This window comes from Ammospiza nelsoni, chromosome 14 (genome assembly GCF_027579445.1).
Source record: "Ammospiza nelsoni isolate bAmmNel1 chromosome 14, bAmmNel1.pri, whole genome shotgun sequence".
Classification (NCBI taxonomy): Eukaryota; Metazoa; Chordata; class Aves; order Passeriformes; family Passerellidae; genus Ammospiza; species Ammospiza nelsoni.
The window spans coordinates 16,197,533-16,216,783 of NC_080646.1; the positions used below are offsets into that span (position 1 = coordinate 16,197,533).

General features: G+C 45.3%; 1 protein-coding gene across 1 annotated transcript in view; it reads left to right on the forward strand.

Annotated features, from left to right (window-relative positions):
- The window catches only part of PSTPIP1 (proline-serine-threonine phosphatase interacting protein 1), a 49,146-nt gene that overhangs the window by 2,096 nt on the left and 27,799 nt on the right, over positions 1-19,251 (forward strand). Inside the window, exons 2-3 of the mRNA XM_059482539.1 lie at positions 14,213-14,313; positions 18,277-18,351. Coding sequence (XP_059338522.1) covers positions 14,213-14,313; positions 18,277-18,351 — 176 coding nt within the window. The remainder of the gene's footprint in view (positions 1-14,212; positions 14,314-18,276; positions 18,352-19,251) is intronic.

Here is a 19,251-nt window from a genome sequence, read left to right on the forward strand (position 1 = left end):
CCCTGAGCTCTGATCGCTGCACCCTCCCTGTGCCTCACCCTGCCGAGCTGTCCCTGAGCCACTGCCCCCTGCTCCACCAGCAGGGAACTTTTGGGTAAGCAGGGAGTTCCTCAGGACCTGCCTCAATGTCAAATATGGAAAGAAACCCTAAAAGCAGGAGATCTTCCCCAGCTAGCAGAGAATCCCTCCCCAAAGTTCACCCTGTTCACAGAACTGTCTTCCAGGAAAATGCAACTTTTTCCTCATTAAATTTTATCCTCTCTTTTCCAACTAAGTGTAGCAGTGATAGTCCTATACTAAAACTTCCACACTTAGTTCATTTTTATTTTCTTTGTAGCATGGCCCGAGCAAAAAACCTGTGTATTTTTAAATTACACTTTTTATTTCTATATACTCCACACTGTAATGGTTTAAGGGACAGTTGCTCAAAGTCTGCACTAAAATGTGCTTCTTAGCAGAAGTTTTCTATCCTCTGATATTATTTTTTGGAAAATGTTAATGAGATGGAAATTCAGATGGGGTTTGATAGCCAGTGCAGGGCAGTTGCTGATGGATTTATATTCTGCTGGGCTGCTGTACAAGCCTGGCAGATGTTACCTGTCTTCTCTAGCATTACATGAGACAGGTGAGGAAATTCCCATGCAAAAGGGGAGTGTGTGTGTGGCACCAGCATGTTCCATGTTAATGGGGTTATGTTAGCAGGCAGAGCAACAGTAATTTTGTTTGTTACAAAAACCACTATCCCAGAAAATCTTTCCCCCTCAGTCACAGAGTGGCCTTCTGAGTCTCATTCTCTGGTCTCACACTCATTGTTGCTTTTCCTTTGCAATTTCTGTCATTGCCTTTTCCTTCTCCCTCCAACCTGCTGCTCAAACCTGCAGCTGCAGCCCCTGAAATGCACCCAATTCTGGCCAAGAGATAGGAAGGTACTGGCACCACTTCCTGCTTTGCCATACCCACCTGGGAACAGGGAATGAGGGAAACTTCCAGAGGAGCTGGTTGGTTTTGGGGCAGGCTCCAAAGTGCCCAGAGTTGAGTGGGAGCAAATCTGTTCCTTCATACAACTTTGAATCAAACTCAAGCAGCCCAGTCAATTCTGAAAATGTGTCATGGGCTCCTAAGGTACTTAGGATTTAAAAATAAGTGCTTGAAGTGTGAAATGCTTGCTCCTTCTCAGCTGTGGGATGAGCTTGGGGCTTGTGAATTCTCACAGCTCACACATAAAAGTGTGGGGGAGATGCAGGCCAGCAAACATGAAGCAGGCCTTGAACATGAGCTGGGGGGATTTGCTGCCCTGCTGTGGGCTGCTCCTTTCATATCCCTGCCTGTGGAGCTGTGGCTGTGGTCAGACACTGCAGTGGGAGCCATGGGAGTGCTCCAGGAGCAGGGACCCTTACAAAGATGCTCAGTGTCTCTGGCTTTGACTTCAGGCCATGTTCAACCTCAGATTCAGTGTGAAGCTGACTTCCTAGATGAGCCTCTCAACTCCCACTGTAGCTTTTTCACACAATGGTCTGTTATATATGCCAAAAAAGATGTAATTAGCTTCACAAATAATTTAGCTTCTGATGAGACTCTTAACTGTGGAACGAGAGGTCTTTGGTGATAAAAGTCACAGTAAAGCTATTTCCTAAACTTATTAGGCAACATGCTGAAGAAATACAGCATCAATTGTTTTACTCAATATGGGAAGTGTTTTTATAGCAGGAGCTGCCCTGCTTTCCTGTAGAGGCTGAGCTTTGCAGGGCCCATTGTTTGCAGCAGGTATGTGAGGAGGAAGTGATACTGGGCAGGTTTGTTGGGAGGAACTGGAGCTGGGGAGGCTCCACCAGCCCAGCACCCTGAGGCTGAGCTTGGGCAGGCAGGGATGAGGCTGGCAAGCCTTCCAGCCTGGCACCCCTGCTTTGCAAGAGGGTCCCACCCAGTTTGATTTGAATGGCATGGCACCAGTTGCATCTGACCCTACTGACACAAGGCAGGTTAAGATAAATCAGCTCCCGGCACAACAGCACACAGGTGGGATCTGCTGTCAGCATGTCCTGCACTCCCTGAGCTCCAGAGGCACAGGCATGGCCCTGCACTCCCTGAGCTCCAGAGGCACAGGCATGGCCCTGCACTCCCTGAGCTCCAGAGGCACAGGCATGGCCCTGCACTCCCTGAGCTCCAGAGGCACAGGCATGGCCCTGCACTCCCTGAGCTCCAGAGGCACAGGCATGGCCCTGCACTCCCTGAGCTCCAGAGGCACAGGCATGGCCCTGCACTCCCTGAGCTCCAGAGGCACAGGCATGGCCCTGCACTCCCTGCGCTCCAGAAGTGTGGTCACAGTGCTGGTCACATCCAGGCCAACTCATTGCTGCAGGATGTGTGGAAACGGGGAATAAAGGGGGAACCAGCTTGGAAAAGTTGGTCTGGTTGCCCAGCTGATGTCTGTGTTTGTTGTAAAGTCGACTTCATCTCCACAGAAGAGGCTGCTCTACTCTTTTTTTTACATGCAAGTTCTTCCTCCATTTCCCCAGCTGCTCAGGGACATTGGCTCCCTGAGGCAATGAGAACCCGTGGAGGGTGGAGGGGGAGCAATCACAACAGTCATTGAAACCAGAAGAAATTACAAGCAGAAAACCTGAGCAGTCATTGTGGCTATGGAAACACTGGTGCTTCACAAGTCACTTCTGAGCAGCACAACAGCTAAAATGAAGCTCAAATGAACTAACGCTAGATGAATGGACTAACAGAGAGTTCATTTTGGGTCAATGACTGAAATAATTAGACAGTTAAGTACACTTTATTATAATTTTCTGATGACCAAGTTACAACTGAGAGGTTTGAATATTAAAATTGGTTGATTGATGAATTAAGTCACTGTGACAACTTCATTAATATTTTTACACAGCTGTATCTGGTTTGTTTTGATCCATTCTGCTCTGCAAAAGTTGGTTGATTTTACTTAGGCTCAGGGAAGGGGAGGATTCTTATTTCTGCCAATTTTAAGTGTGCCATGAGTCTGTATTTTAAATATGGAATAGGTGAGTCATGGACTCTGCCCGCATGTACACAGCTACATCTAACCACCACCACTTAAAGAGTGTTTGTCACACCTACCTTGAAATGGAGCCTCACTCAGAGATCAGAGGGTATCCTGTGGCCTGTTAGAGCAGCCCACTGAGTGCATTTTCTGAGGCAGAGTCACAGAGTGGCCAAGGCTGAAAGGGGCCTCTGGGCATCTCCAGCCTCACCTCACCCAGCACAGGGCCAGTCACAGCAGAGCTCTGAGCATCTCCACAGGTGGAGACTCCACAGCTTCTCTGGGCAAACTGACACTGTGTCTCACCACCTCCTGTTATCTTATATATCAAGAGATCTATTATCATTATAGTATTATAGTGCAAGGATTCCATATCACCAGAGTTTCATACCTCCTCAATGTCCCCACAGGCAGCTCCTCTAAGCAGTGACTGTTCATGGTCCTTGCAGCAGCCATCTGACTGCAGATCCCACCAATCCACTCTTTTATACCACTGCTCTTATTGGCTACAGGTGTGGCCTGTTAACATCAGGCCTGCTCCTAATCTTTAGTAATTGGTCCAGCTGCAATTTGTTGGGGGATAAGATTACATTCTATACCACCTTCATTTACCCATGCTGTATCCCCCTACAACCTCTCAGCAAAAACCTTCCTGTGCTTAAACAGGACTTCTTGAATTTCCACAGGTGCTCGTTTCCTCTTCCCCTGTCACTGAGTGCCCCTGCACTGGCTCCATCTCCCCTGCTGCCTCCCACAGGAATTTAAACACAGTGAGCCCCTTTCTGCATGCTGAGCAGTGCCACCCCTCAGCCTCTCCTCCCGCCACAGCTTCTCCAGGGTGAATCTCAGAGTGTCCCTAGGAATCTCATTTCAACAGGACTGGGTGATTCACAGCCTGTCCCTTTCCTCTGTCTGGGCTGACACTCCTGCCACTCCTGCAGAGCTGCCTCTCTTTCTTCACTGACTGCAGACACTGAACTTGGGCTGCTTCCTAGGCACAAGGGAACACTTGGAATTTCAATCCAGTAGCACTCATTGCATACTTGTATGGAAGGCAAGTCAGGCTGCTTGGTTATATTTCAGCTCCTTTAGCTCAAGAAGACCTTTATCTGATTTCATTTTCCAGTGGGAATTTAGCACAGAAAACACTGGTTTCATCTCCAGTTTAATCTAGGTTTTGTAATAAAACTTTTCTCAGCAGCCAGAGTTCAATATTGTACAAAGCTTGCTGTGTTGTTCAGTAGGAGTTTGGGGATTTGGGGCTGAGATGAGGTGAGGGCTAGGGGAACAGCTCTGCATGGAGATCACTCAACCTTGCTCAGGGTGTCAAGGTGAAGAAAAAAGCCCACATTGAAAATACACATCTGGATCCCAATAGCTTTTCAGTTCCCCAGAGAATTATTCCCTCACTGTACATAGAGTTTAGTACTTCTTTAAAGTGGTGGGAAAATGTCACTGAACAAGACTGAGGAACTGAAAAGTTCCATAGCTCCTCATGCAACTTTATCTTTGCTTGAAATGAAAGGTAACAGTCTTGGAATTAAGTGAAAATGTACCAGCTCAGGCTAGCTTAGAGATACCAACTCCTGTGGTTCCATTCAGAGCAAATGAATAAATAAACACAAGCTTTTTTTCCTTTAATGTATGAGCTTTTCAAATCCAGAAGCTATTTTGTGCTGCTCTCAATTTGTCCAGGCCTAATGCATTCCTAATATGAAAGAAAAATAAAAATAAAGGGTGGGGACAAAGACAAAAAAGGAAAATAGGTGGTCAGCAGCTCTGAGGTGTGAGTCTCATCACTTGATGCTCCTTGCAGTAGGTGCTGTAATTACTGAAGGGTTATGAACAAACCAGGACTGACAAAGAGCCCCAGGAGCACCAGGAGAAGGAAAGGAGGGCCCTGCCATTGCAAGAGCCTGGATGAACATTTGGTTAGGATGTGGGTTTCTGATAGAATCTTTTTTTGGGGGAAACACAGCTTTACTGGAAGTAGGGGTGCTGTTTTGGAAGATGAAGCTGGGCTTTGATGAAAAACTTCTCACCTGGTAAAGGCTTTCTCTGGAGATGGAGAATGAAGGTGCATTTGCTAAGCAGAGAGGAGGAGGAGGAGGAGGAGAAGAGTCTCCTAAAGCCCTGTGGTTCTGGGAGCTCTGCAGGGGAAGGCACTCTGGAACAAGAACTGGAGCTTTCCCTGCCCACAGCCACTGCCTGCAGCCTGGAGTCCTCGTGCCACCAGGTTCAGCCCCACATAAAGCAGCTGGAGAAAGAGATTCAAATGCAATCCCCGTTCCCTGTACAGGCAGCACATGGGAGGTGGTGTGGAGCTGTGGCAGGGGTGTCTCAATCAGACACTAATGGAGTGTAAGAATGTTGCATCATGTTGAGTAATAGGATATGTTGAAAATTGTCATTTAGGTGGCAAAGATCTCTTGTGAAATGGAATTGGTAACATGTAGATATTGAAATAATCTTTACTAAGAAGTGAAGTCAATCTTTGATTCATTCCCCTTCTATAGCAAGACTCTGGGAATATTTCTTGAAGTTTTACCCTTCCCCATGTGCCAGGTGACCAGTAACAAAGGGAGCATAGGTTCAGCAGTGACTTTTATGAAGTGCCTTTTTCAGAATTGACAGGAAACAATTCTAAGCATTTTAAGACAAGGAGGAGGAAGACAAATAGATTTTTTAAATAAATTAATGTACTAACTAAGCAGGTCTGGTTCCAGTGGCTCTGTAAGACCTGGTGGACAGTTATCTGTGTGCTTGAGCAAGTCAGGGCTGTTTCAGTTTCACTCACCGTGGTCTGGGACTGAGCTCACAGTGCTTGTAGAAGGTGAGGAGACCTCTTATAACAGAGAAGGAAACTGGAAGTGGATGAACCAAAGAGGAATAGAAACAAAAGTAATCTCAGACCATTATTTTGTGTAAAACAGAAGTATCCTCTACTTGTAAGATTCTATTTCTCCTCATTTTTCTTCCAGTTTCTCTTGTGAAGGTAATGTTGCTCAGTAGGAGACTGGAGGAACATCTGATCTTACCATTGACAGGTTTATCTGTCATGTTTCAGAAGGACCATGGCAACAGTGCTGTGCCTTCTGAAAGACAGATGCAAATCCTCGCTTGGGCCTCTCTGTTGGCTCCCAAGGAGAAGCCACTTTAATTTATGGATTTAGCTGCTGTCTGAAGTCATATGGAGAAAATACAAAGGGATGCTGCCACCTCAAACCTGTGTCATGTAACCACATCAAGCTCCCATTAAAAACTGGTGAGGGATTCTGCTGCCTCCTGTCCCATTTCTTATTATCCCCATCACAGAGGTGTTCCAGAAGTTTGTTCTATATGGATTTCCTGAATGGATGCCTAGTTTTCTGTCATGGTTTTTCTTGTGATGCATATCTGTCTGCTGGCTCCTTTCTCCTTCTGCTAGCACAGGAGCACTGGGGCTCTGAACTGCACTCAGAACAATGTTTAATCAAATTATTAAGAAGACAACATAAAACAGAGGTAATAAGCACAAGCAGAGTCCTTTTAGTAGACTGGAATTGAGACTTTCCAAGGCTGTTCCCTGTGTGCCATGAGTCTGCCAGCCAGCAAACCACCTGCAAAAGTGAGGCAGGCTCTTGTGCAGCCATCACTTTGGATCTGTGCAATCGGGGGGGGGGGGCATTAAAACATGAAGAGAGCCAAACAATATGCTGTGACTGTAAGAATGCCTAATACATAACACATGAGCAGTCCAGGATGCCAGGGAGGAGGGTGAGTAGAGTATTTGCAGGACAGCCCTGATCAAGGAGGGAATGATATCAGAAGGCTAATTAATTACTTTATTATACTATATTATTCTATTCTATATTACACTATATTAGATTACATCTAAATTGAATCTGCCAAGCACTCAAGTCTGCACACAACTGCCCAGAATCTCATGACCAACAGTCCACACACACACACCCACACACACCCACACACACACACCCACACACACACACACCCACACACACACATTTGGCCCTGGAAGGCCAAGGAAACAAAACCCCATCACCTTGGGTAAACAATCACCATATTGCATTCTACTTTGGCACAAACACAGGCACAGCAAATGATAAGAATTGTTTTTCCTTTCTCTGAGGTTCAGAGAATGTGAAACCCAGAAATACTCTTGGGAAGAATTGTGCCTTGCTTTTCCCTGTGAAGAGAAATGTGGCTACAGGCAAGGGCTCAGGAAGCTGAGGAGCAAATTCCTATGTCAGCAGAACTTGAAATCGACCATTTCCTTCTCAGAGAAAACCCACAGGGTCAAGAGCAAAAGACCACTGGGGAGTTACTGTTCTGCTCAGTGTCACTTGCACTGCTCCTGTGTAGTTTGTGGATCTCAATTTCAGTTTTACCTCTGACCATCCTGGCTGCTGCAGGGTGGAAGTCTGGTGAGAATCTCCCTGCAGGAGGAGTGGCAGAGGCAGCCCAGCAGCCCAGCAATTGGAATGCTGCAGAGGCAGTGGTTTTCCCTTTAATTTTTGAAGGTCCCATTCAAGGTTCACCTCTCTGCTATTTTCTGACAATAAATACCATTTGCTGCCCATGAAAGGTACGGCATGTCAGATTTAGGTAACAGACTGCAGCAAAACTGCAAACTAAGCTCAAGCTGTGGAAAATGCCCAAGTCAACTTGTGGAATTATCACCGAAATGCCCCTGCCTACATCCTGAGCAAACATTTATGTTTCTGATACACAAAGAGTGAATTTACAAGAAGTGACAGAAATCTTGTACAGCCAGCTTCAACCCACCTACTCTTCCTTGCTTTTTCTGCTTATGTGGGGGAAAAAAAATTAATACTTTAAAAAAATAGATTTTTTTAAGCTCATATAAATTCTGCAGTCAGTCTTGGAAAGCGCAAGCACCCATCACATTCCCATCCATTCCAACTGATTTCAGCCAGTAGGAAGAAGGAACTCTTACACAGTACAGTATGAGCAAATGCTTTTAAACCCACTAAGCAGTTGATTATGACATGGCCATGTGTGAAAAAGGCCTCATATCACACCAGCACTGGTCAGGGGAGAAGGTTTTGGTCAGAGGTTTCCGATGTGACCCCGCTCTGTTCTGGGCATGGTGACCTTCCCCCACGAGTGAGCTCAGCTCAGAGTGGGGATGCTGAGCTGCCCTTTCAGCTGCTGGGTCCAGGCAGAGGAGGGCCAGGCTGCAAAGCTGGGGTTGGTTTTGCAAAGGGCTCTTTGAGTGCCCCTGTGGTGCAGCAGAGCTGGGAGGCAGACCTGGAAGAGGAACAGGAACAGGAAGCAGCAGCAAAGCAGCTCGTATCACAGCAGGGCACACCGAGATAAGAGCTGCACTGGGGACTGCAGCACACACACAGCACTGTGCTCACTGCTGTCCTGTTCATTCCAGGTGAGCACGTGCACAAAGGCAGCAGGAAACTTCCCAAAACACTTTGTATCAGGAGCATATTTCTAAAAACACTAGGAAATTTTAAAGTATACCAGGGGAAAACCACCAAACATAAAACAAGTGATTGAATTACAGTGAAAGGCCATGCCATGACAGGAAATACCCAGCCCAAGGTACTTGGAGATTCTAAGTCATGTTTAGGTCTGTTTGCTGCTGCTCTACACGTACAGAACCCTTGGCAGAGCTTGACAAGGAGACTGGCAGATCAAGGGAACAAGATTTGAAACACTCAGGGTCAGTACCCAGTGGTATGATGCAAGAATACAATTAATTGATTTAACTCAGTCAGAACAACTTACTTTCAGTCCAGGACTGAGATATCATGTGTGATACCACTGTAGATAGAAAGGATTTCTTTCTGACAGTTGAAAAAGATATTGTCAAAATGATGCTTGTTCAAAACTTCACTGTGCCCTGTTCTCTCTAAACTTCCTCCTCACACCAGTAGTTATTTCCTTTTTAAACTCTGGAAAAGTGGATCTGAAGTTTTTATTTTACTAAAACTGTTACAACTAAAGAAGATACGAATGCAAAACCATTTTGATTTAGAGAAAAATTCCAAACATACCCATAAAAGATTCAGTTATTTTTCTCTTTGAAAATTCTGTACTAATAGTTTATTTGGATCAGGTAGCAGCATTTAGCACTTTCAGTCCACAACCATGTGAGAACACTTCTGATACAAGCTTTGGAAAAATATCATTAGGAACCAAGAAGAGGAATGAACTTTAATAACTAAATACTTTGAAACGTAGGAGAAAGTGGAGGGGGTTTAAAAGACTTTTTTTTTTAATATTAGCAGATAATACATTTCAAATAATTCCTAAATGAGGGCAGATTAGGCTGAAGGAAGCCCTGAGAGCTCTGCTGTGGCTGTCATTGCTCGTGCCAGCCCCCCAGAGAGGCAGAGCAGGTACTGGGGGTGGATTCTGCTCTGTTTAGCACCACAACAGCTCAGCACTGTCCTGCTGGGTACTGAGCAATGCACCCAGTGTCTGCTGTGGAGATTTTCCTATTCCAGCCCTTCCTGCCCATCAGGGGGGTGCCACTGCCCAGCTGTACCCTGGGGTTACTGTCCCTCACCTCCTGGTTCCCTACAGGAAGCAGCTGAGCAGGTGCTGCAGCTGGAGGTGCTGGGATGAGCCCTTTCCTGCTGAGAGGCAGAGCTCCCAGCGCCCTGCAGCAAGCCCAGGTGGAGCCTGGCACTCCCCAGACAGGACACACAGCCTCAGCAAGCTCAGGCTGCCCTGGGGAGATGCTGAGGTGCTGCCAAGCTGGCTCATCCTGCAGGAGCAGGGAGAGCTCTGAGCTGGGCTGTGTAAAACACCTCTGAACAAAGCCCTGGGTGGGCAAGGCAGGTGCCAGCATGGTTAGGAATGCTCCAAGGAGAGCAGCCATAACAGAAAAGCCCAGAGTTGCCTCACCATGGCCACAATGGCCTGATGAGCTCATGTCACTGTGACCATCACCAGCTGGACGTGCAGGGTGTGCCATGAGTGCTTTGTGCATGGGTTTGGTTGGTTTTGCTTCAGACCATCACCAGCTGGACATGCAGGGTGTGCCATGAGTACTTTGTACCTGAGTTTGGATCATTTTGCTTCAGTTCAGTCCATTGGAAAAGCTACTGAGAGCTGCTTCAGTAATGAGCACAGCATTTTAGGCTTTCCTCCTTGATATTATTACAATAGGAGCCTTTTCACTTCAAAATGTAAACTCTTGTACTTCAAAAAGCCTTGCATGCAGTTCCCTCTGAGCACCCAGCAGCACGAGGCTCAAAGGAATGTTCTGGAATAAGGCTGATCCTTAGGGAGTAAAAGACACAAGATTACTCAGCTTGGTGCCACCAGAAGAAGCAATTCTGTCACCCCCCAGCAATCCTGGTGCTTCCTACCCTCTGGGCAGGGAACTGACACTGCCAGCCTTCCCTTGCAGCAAAATCCTCAGAGCCTCTCCTTGATGGCTGCAGGAACCAGCTCAGAAAATAATCTCTGCCACAGTTAACTCCCAGCATTTGCCTGGGTGGTTACCCATGGAAAAACCTCTACCAGGAGGGACAGGGCACAGTCCCAAGGCACAGATCTCACAGAAAATGCTGATGGGAGGGAGCAGCATTGTTCATCCTCAGAAGGAAAAAGAAGTGGAAAGAAGAATGGGTATCCCAGTGTGCTCACTGTCATCAACTCTGCTTGCAGGCTTCCATGCCTCCTTTCAAGTGTTCTGGGAAAAACTGTTCTGCTTAAACTACAGCACAGGAGTTGTAATTTACAGGGGTTTATAGGGTATTTTATAGGGTTTCCGTCCTATAATCCTCTCCACATTTCTTTTGTCTCTGAAGGAACAGTGCTGCTCGTTGCACTGGAGGGAAGCAACTTCTATCACTGGGCAGAGGGGAGGAAAGGCTGCCCCTCCTTTACTGGGGATTTCCAGGAAGAAAACAAGAAGAAAATCCCCAGACAGAGAGCAGAGCACACATGCAGAGTTAGGGGGTGAATTTCAGGACAACACAACTCTGCTCACAACACTGAAATCCCTCTCAAGCACTTTCTTGTTGGTAATTATAGGCCTGTTGGACAACAAGGAATAACTAATCTTTTTTAGCAACAAGGATTAAATCCTCTTTCACAGCCACACACGCTTTGACTAAGCAGAATCCCTTTATTGGCCATGAGAGAAATTACTGGTGGTGAGTCAAATCACTCTCTTCCAACCAACTAGATTTTAGTATAAGCAAATGAGGTTTTACACATTTAATGCCTATATTTACTATCTAATTAAAGCATTTTTCTAATTTCTAAAAAATACAAAATAGTTCTTTGAGTATTCATTAGTTCTTAGAATCATAACAAAATCCTTTCTGAGAAGTACCAAGCACTGCCTGACTAGTGCAGCTTAACAGCTTTTGCAAAACCACTCAATGAGAGTGCTAATTATAACACAAAATGGTAAATGGAAAATAGAATAGAGGCGAGACAGCTTAGCAAGGCTAGACAGTTGTTTAATGAGATCCAATCTTGCTGTCTGATTGTCTTGACAAAGAAAATGTGGGGTCAGTTATGGTGCTGCACAGGAAATCCTTAAGACACTAGATAAAAACAAAACAGGACTGAACAGACAGAGCAGGGGAAGAACTCTAAAATGGGCAAAGAGACTGATCTGGGGGAGGTGCTGGATCCTGCCATAAGACCTGAAGAATGGGCTGGAAATAGCTGTGCTTGAAACAAAGAGGTAGAATGAAATATTGTACAGGAGGTATCTGATAACCTTCAAGCGTGGGGTAACAGAACACAGATAAAAATCAAAGTTTCAAAGTACAAAATGGGAGTAAGAGATCAGTAGTGAAAAAATCCAATATACTCTGAGACCTTGTTGAATAAAATACCAGGAGAGGGGAGAATTGCAGGTATATCTGTAGATCATAGCTCATTTAAGTGCCACTGCTATGATTTGATAGTGAAAGAAGGCAAATACAATCCTCTGATGGATCAAAAGTGTTTCTTTGAGAGCTGACATTAATGCCATGGTTCAAAGCATCACTTGGTCTTTACTGGAGTGGTAAAGCATCATCCTTGTCCAACAGGGATTTATTCAGCCTTGAACAGGTGCTATAACAACACATGGGAATCAATGATGACAAAGCAGAATGTCAGGAAAGGGCAGAGGAGGTTTGTTTGGATGCAAGGAGAGGCTGAGAGAGGCTGCAGTTGTACAACACGTGAAAAAATAGAGCTGTTGAAATGAAAGGGAAACATTTGTGCAAGTAAGCTGAGGCCTGAGTGACTCATGGCTCCCTTGTGGTTGGAAATTAAGAAGCAGTGCTGCAGGGTGAGTGACCAGAGCTGCTCACATTTGTGTCACCCTGGCTGTGGTGTTTCCTGTCCCTCTGCAGGTGACACGAGCTGCTCAGGGCACAGCCAGAGCTGCTCCCTTTGAGTCCTGCTCTTCATTTCTGACCCTGCTGCTTCTGAAACAGGGCCTCCACATTCTTTGGGAACACAGAGGAGGACAAGAAAGCAAATTTTGAGATGGATGGCCCCCAAAATGAAGATAGATTAAATGAGTGTCTGTAGTAGGAGTTCTCCTTAGGAGCCAAATCTCTCTGCAAGGGCCAGCAAAGCCCAGAGGAGCCTGGCAGGCAGTGATGCTTCCAGGGGCCTGGGGAAATTCCCAGTGGACTCAGCCCATCAGGCTGCCCCAGCACACTGCTGTGCATGGTTTTGGGTTGATAACAAGTTAGGGTTGTATTCTGTGTTTAGGCAATTTAATAAACATTCTCTCAGACATAAAGAATTTGTCATCCTTTCAGTGTAACTGTGCCAGTTTAAAAGAGGTGGGGAAAGGCACCAGTTGAGTTTTGGCATTTACTGAACAAAGAGAGATATTGAACAGAAAGGCAGAGTAACTTCACAGTGAGCTTATCACTGCCTTTGTTGCCTGTGGCAGTGGCTGACTGCTGTGGTGACACCAACCCACAGGATATTGTCACTTACCTCATGGGCAGCATTTCTGGGACAAGAAAGCTGTGTACACAGCTATGAGATATAGCTGATTGCATCTGAAAATGTACAATTAAAATGCTGGGGGTGTGAGCTGGTTGTGGAGCATCTGATCAGAGTTTCTGCCAGGCAGAGGGAGCCATTTATAGTAATTTTTTTACAGCAGTGATGCCTTCTGCTATTGGAATGTCCTCAAAAAAAAGAGAGAGGGGGGAAGTGCTAAGTCCATTGCCAGGGTATTATCAAGAACCTTTCCTACTTTTCTCTCTGAATGGCAAAACTTGATGCTTCTCATTTATTTCACAGCAAGATCCCTTCCTGTGATGTGTGTGTAAATTGCCCTTGGAAACATTAGGAAAACTAATGTTTTGGGCTTGAGATCCTGTTTCTTCAGGGGTGATGGCTTTAACAATGGACTGTAGCACTGGAAATGTTACTACAGCCTGTAGGTTTACAGGGATTGTCTGCAGAAATTTATCCTAGCTCTCGAAGAACCAAAAAAATTGTTCCTAAATCTGCAAATCTCCCCTGTGTGAGCAGCATGTCACCTGGTGGAGCTGCCATCAACCACCTCCATTCATCCCCAGAGCTCCCCTGCTCCTCTCCAGCCCCAGCAGCAAGGAAGCAAAGACACAAGCTCAAGTGCCCAGCAGTTGCTTGCCAGAGGATCTTTTCCAAGTACCAAAACTTCAACAGCTGTCTTCTTCACAGTGGTGGTGGAAAGCAATAAAGTAACCCATTTATTAAATGGTAACTGCTTAGGGGGCAGTGGATGGATGTATAAACTGCATTCAGTTCATATGGAAGGGCTTGTATTGTAGATAAACTGCTTGAGGGAAGGAACACACTCATTCTCTTTATGGTTTCACAGCCCGTGATTTTACCATAATGCTGTAACATAAAGCTCAGAAAACATTCACCACTACATTTCCAATAGCATTATCACTCTGTACTGGTTAACTCAGGCTCCCTGTGGGAAAATGGCTTGTCCTGATCCTGTTGGGAGGCAGTAGGAGGAGCAGGAGCAGAACACAGAAATCCTGTCTGCCTGTGCTATGAAAACACCACTGACCAGGTGGCACAGACACTGCCCCACAGGCTGACATTGGTACTGGGCTGACTCTGACCTTTCTTTTTAGAAACAGGGTAAGAGGAATTAAGAAATAAGAATTAGAATTAAGGTAAGAGGAACTGATGTGCTGAACAGCTATTACTTTTTCTTTCTGACTTCAGTGCAAGGAGTTCACTTTCCACACTGGCTACGAGGTGCTCGTTCAGCGGCTGCTGGAGGGGAAGAAGATGTGCAAAGATGTGGAGGATTTGCTCAAGCAGAGGTATGAAAATCAGAGTGAAAAAAGTGTGAACAGCCTCCTTTTTTTGTCTCATTTGGCATCCAGAAGAGAATAGCAGGCTGTTTCTCAGTTTGGTGTTGTTATGAGCTTACATAGAAAAGCCTGAGTAATTTGAATCCCAGCCTTGTGATGTGAAGGTAGATCAATAGAAATCTCAAAGACCTGAGAAGGGAAGAGAAGGTTGAAGAGTCAGAAACCCAGAGCTCCACTAAGACCCCTCATTATGGGTCCAGAAGTACACAGTAGCACCTACATTCACAAGTAACATTTTTAAGTTTCCCCTTTTGCAGGGCAAAAATGACTTGCACATTTTTGTTTCTCTTTGAACATGCTGTTGCCACAGGCACTGTTTCAGTTTCCTGCCAAAAATGAGACCTTTTTTCAAATACAAAGCTACATAAAATGCTACCTGAAGCCTTACCCAGACACCCAAACCAGCCCCTGTTTTACACCAACCTTATCAGGCTTTGAGTAACAATGTTGTAGTTCATGCTCCTGATTATGTGCTTCTTGGTGCTTCTCAACAGCAACTATGGACAGCTGACAATTTTATGGGTGAAAAAATAGGCATCACACTGCTGCTTTTGCTCCTTTGCCATTCATTTTGTAGTTGTGACTTAGAAAAACAGCTCTGAAATTTGGTTCTGTTTTTAGGTGGCTTCAGCAGTTTCAGCATGTAGCATGAAGCACACAGGTGCTCAGGTGTGACATGTAGGGAAGACCACACAAATATGGATTATTTATCCAGCAGGCAATCTCAGAGCAGCTCATCTCAGCACTGTCAACTTATGAATATTGCTCTGCCTTCCTGCTTTTTCTTCCCATGCTGTCCCCATCTACTTTTTTGGGTTTAGGGTGGTTTTCTGAAGGCTGATTTTAAAGCCCTGGTACTTTCAAGGGTGTGTGAGTTGTCAGACTCAAAAGTGGCCATTTCACCACCTGTGAAGTCTCCCATCAAAACCTGAAGCTATTTAAGTTGCTTTTCTCAACCATCAGTGGAAGACTGTGGTATTGGCACACACCACACCATCCTGAAGTCACATCTGCCTGATGGCAGCTTAGCTGCAAGTGTTTAAAATAGCTCCTTTGGGCCTCATACTGTGGCATTCACATCCTCTGAGAAACCCCTTTGCCCAGGATTTTTCTCCTGGGAAGCTAAGAAGCCTCAGAGAAAAAGGAAAACAATAATTATCTCATTTGCTTCTCCTGTGCTGTGCTCATTTGGAATGTGTTTGGAGATTGTTTACCCACAGGTGATTGTTCCATTGCATTCTGCTCTGAGTTGTTTTCACTCATTGGCCAATCATGGTCAGGCTGTGTTGGGACTCTGTCAAGAGTCATGAGTTTTCATTATTATCTTTTTAGCCTTCTGTAAGTACCCTTTCTGTATTCTTTAGTATAGTTTAGTTTAGTATTCTTTAATATAATATAGACGATAAAATAATAAATTAGCCTTCTGAGAACATGGAGTCAGATTCATCATTCCTCCCTGCCACAGGGCTCCCTGCAAATACAGCATCAAACCAAAGCTCAGAACTGCACTGCAGGCCTTGGGCAGTGCAGTTCTGCATCAGATGCTGCACACACCTGTGCTCCTGGCAAAATATTGCAGAGGCTTCTCAAAGTGGCAGGATGAGGTTTTTCCTGGTTAATGGTGGAGGCACCATTAACCAAGTTCTTTCTGTAAAGAAGAAAAAATACATGCACAGTCATTTTGCAAGTGTTTCCATGAGGTTTTTCACACCCCAGGACACTGCAGAGATCGTGTGTGCATGTGTGTGCCCATGTGGGTATGTGCCTGATGGGGGGAGGAACAGGAGACGAGAAGCGGGCACTGAGTCAAAGATGTGATTTCCAATTTATGGCTGGCAGATGTCTGTTTCAGCTGGTCCTCACGTCACTCATAGGAATGACCCAGCAGAAGATCAAAGGATGGGATGAATCTCTCTTCTAGAGGCTGCCCATACCATGTGGTTCACCTTGGAATTTCAGTAAGGACTCCTGCAGCCCTGAAGCCAGCTGCCCTGGGCTTGGCCACACTAGCAGTCCATCAGTTTTCCAACCACAAATCCCCTAACTGGCCCAGAGAAAGGCCTAAGAGGTTTGGGAGTGAGAAAGCAATTGTATTCTAGAACAAAGCCCAGGGTTAAAACACAAAGTGTTTTCTATCTCTGAATGACTGCAGGGAAACATAGAAGCTGTGTGCAGGAGTGTTGTAAAGTGGGAAAAGCAGCACACAGATGTGAAGAGATAGTGTCAGCTCCTGTGAAATTCCTCTGACCCTGGGCTAGTCCAGTCCCATCTGTGCTGAGGTTTCAGGAGCTGGGACTGGCTTAGAAGCTGGCCATGCTTTTTCCCATGAGATACTTGTGTACTGAGCAAGCAAAGTGGGAGTAATTACTGGAGTAATTTTCATTGCTGCACAGGCACTGGCACTAAGCAAAGCCTCTGACTCAGAAGTGTTTCTTGATACTGAAATCAGAAGAAAATTAATCTATTCTTCTTCTGCAACATTATGTGTCTGGAGCATATTTCCATTTTGATGAAATTTCATTCATCTAACATGAAAAAGAAATGGTGCCTCTGCATGGCCTGTCACCATTTTGCACCCTGTTCCTCTAACAGGAATGCCAGCAGTGGTGTAGGAACACCCCAGTGAAACTCAGCAGTTCTGAGAGCAGGAGGGCAGCACCTGTAGTGGGAGCCATGGGCAGAGGCCAGGAGCACTCTGCTCCTGCTGCAGGGCCAGCACTGCTGCTCCAGTGCCTGACACATCTCCTTGGGCTGGGGAGAGCCTTGGATGAGCCTGGTTCAGACCCCAGGAGATGTGGGTTTGCTCCCAGAGCCCAGGGGCAGCAGAGGGGCTGTGGGACCCTCTCAGAGATCCACCCCAGCAGCTGCAGGAGCAGCTTCAAACTGCTGGAACTCAGCAAAGACACACCAAGCACCTCCTGGCCAGGTGGGAAGACTGATGGGACTAAAACCCAGCAGGGTTGTAGGGCCTCGCACCCACATCAAATTAACTTTTTGAACAAAGAGTACGTTTCTCTAACGTGCCAAGTTTCAGGCTAAAACAGTTTGAAATGCTTTGAAACTGTCTTGAGAACTGGACCCTAAACAAAATCATCCCTCCCCCCAGGTGCCAGCACCAGGCTATCTGTTCATTATTTATTATTGACCATTCCATAGTTTTTAGCAGCTACTCAAAGACTGACAACTTGGTTCCACCCTGGTCTTGCACCCAGGAGAAAGGAAGTAACACATTTAGTACAAATACTTTTTAAAAAGAGAATAGAAGTTTCCTCCAGTGCTGGGGGAAGGGAAAGCAAAGGAAATATTTGTATTTCTTTATTAACCATAGAAACAGAGCCACTGTCCTGAGTCACCAGTTACAGTTCCCCATTAGGTGAGGTTGTCCCTTCCACAGAGCTGCCCCAGCCTCACCACACAACCACTCGGGCTCCTTTGCCTTTCCAGCAGTGCCTCATATTTCCAGTGGATGGAAATACTCCTGCTACCCCATTTATGGCTCCCATTTATTCCCAGCATCTCTTGAATGGATTCTTCGGAACCACTGCCCTCACAGCTGGTGTTTCATGCACTGAGCCAGCCATCATTTTTAGGTTCCTTTTGTTCTGTTCTGAACACCTTCATCTCCTCTCTGTTCACCTTCTCCTTCCCATGAACCCAAGTTCTGGGGGCAGAGCTGAACATGGCATTCCACAGCAATCAAAGCCATGAAGAGGAGCTTCATTTTTATCTCATTTCTTCCAGAAATAACTTACCCAGAGTATTCCAGAGGTTAACTAACAGCACTAGGATTGAGGAGATAGAGAAATCAAATAAGTTGCATTTCTGTTTTGCACCTCAAATACAATTAGAGGATTTGTGTTAATGTGATCCTAGTACCACTAAGAGAAATTGAATAAATTTTTCTTTTAACAGAGCACAAGCAGAAGAGAGATATGGGAAAGAGCTGGTTCAAATAGCCCGAAAAGCAGGAGGACAAACAGAAATCAAGTAAGGAATTATTTTATTATTACTACAAACAAAATGATTTTGGAAGAAATAGCAGACTCTTGTGTTTTGCCTGTGGATGAGGTCACAACCACTCATTTCAGTGCATTACACAGCTCTTCACAATGTGTAGGGAAGTGGGGAAACACCACAGTCCTTCACAGTGGGATTCACTGTTTGTGAATAGTCTCTATTTAGAAACTGCCAGTAGGTCCTTTCCTGAGATTTTTTTTTTATTTCAAGATTCTTAATGTTTAATATTTGCTTCCAAAAGCAGACCCAGTAATGGGGAAAAAAGAGAATGGAAAAGGTTGTGAAATGTTTAGGGTGGTGGCATGACAGTTCTGGAAAGCTGGTGAACACTGAGAGATGTGACAGAACAAATACAAAGACCCCAAAAATCAGCTTCTGCAGCAGGAAAAAAGGCTTACCTTAGGAATACAGAATGTAAATCTCTTTGAAGGGACCTAATTTGAAATAACTCAATGGAACTACTGAAATACACTAAGATGACATATATATTTTTCTCTGTCTCCTCCATTACTATCTTAAATTATGTATAAATTGTGTTGGGAGGGAAGATAGATATTGGTATGGAATTTAACTTAATAAACACTGCTGATAAACTGCTGCTATTATTGATGGCAGCAGCAATAATGAGACATTTTGTCATTATTGTAACAAGTAATAATACAGTAATAAGGTGGCAGAGGATGAAGATGAGGGGTCACAGAAGACAATCCTGAAAGAGGAGACCTCAATCTAAACACAAACCAGCTCTATTGATCCCTGGGGCCTGCTCCCCTCCTCCATCTCATAGCTCATTCCTTAATGGCAGTCTCCTTTTCACCTGGATTTATCACTCCCAGTGCAAGTGGTTTCTGGCCATGTTTTATGGGAGAT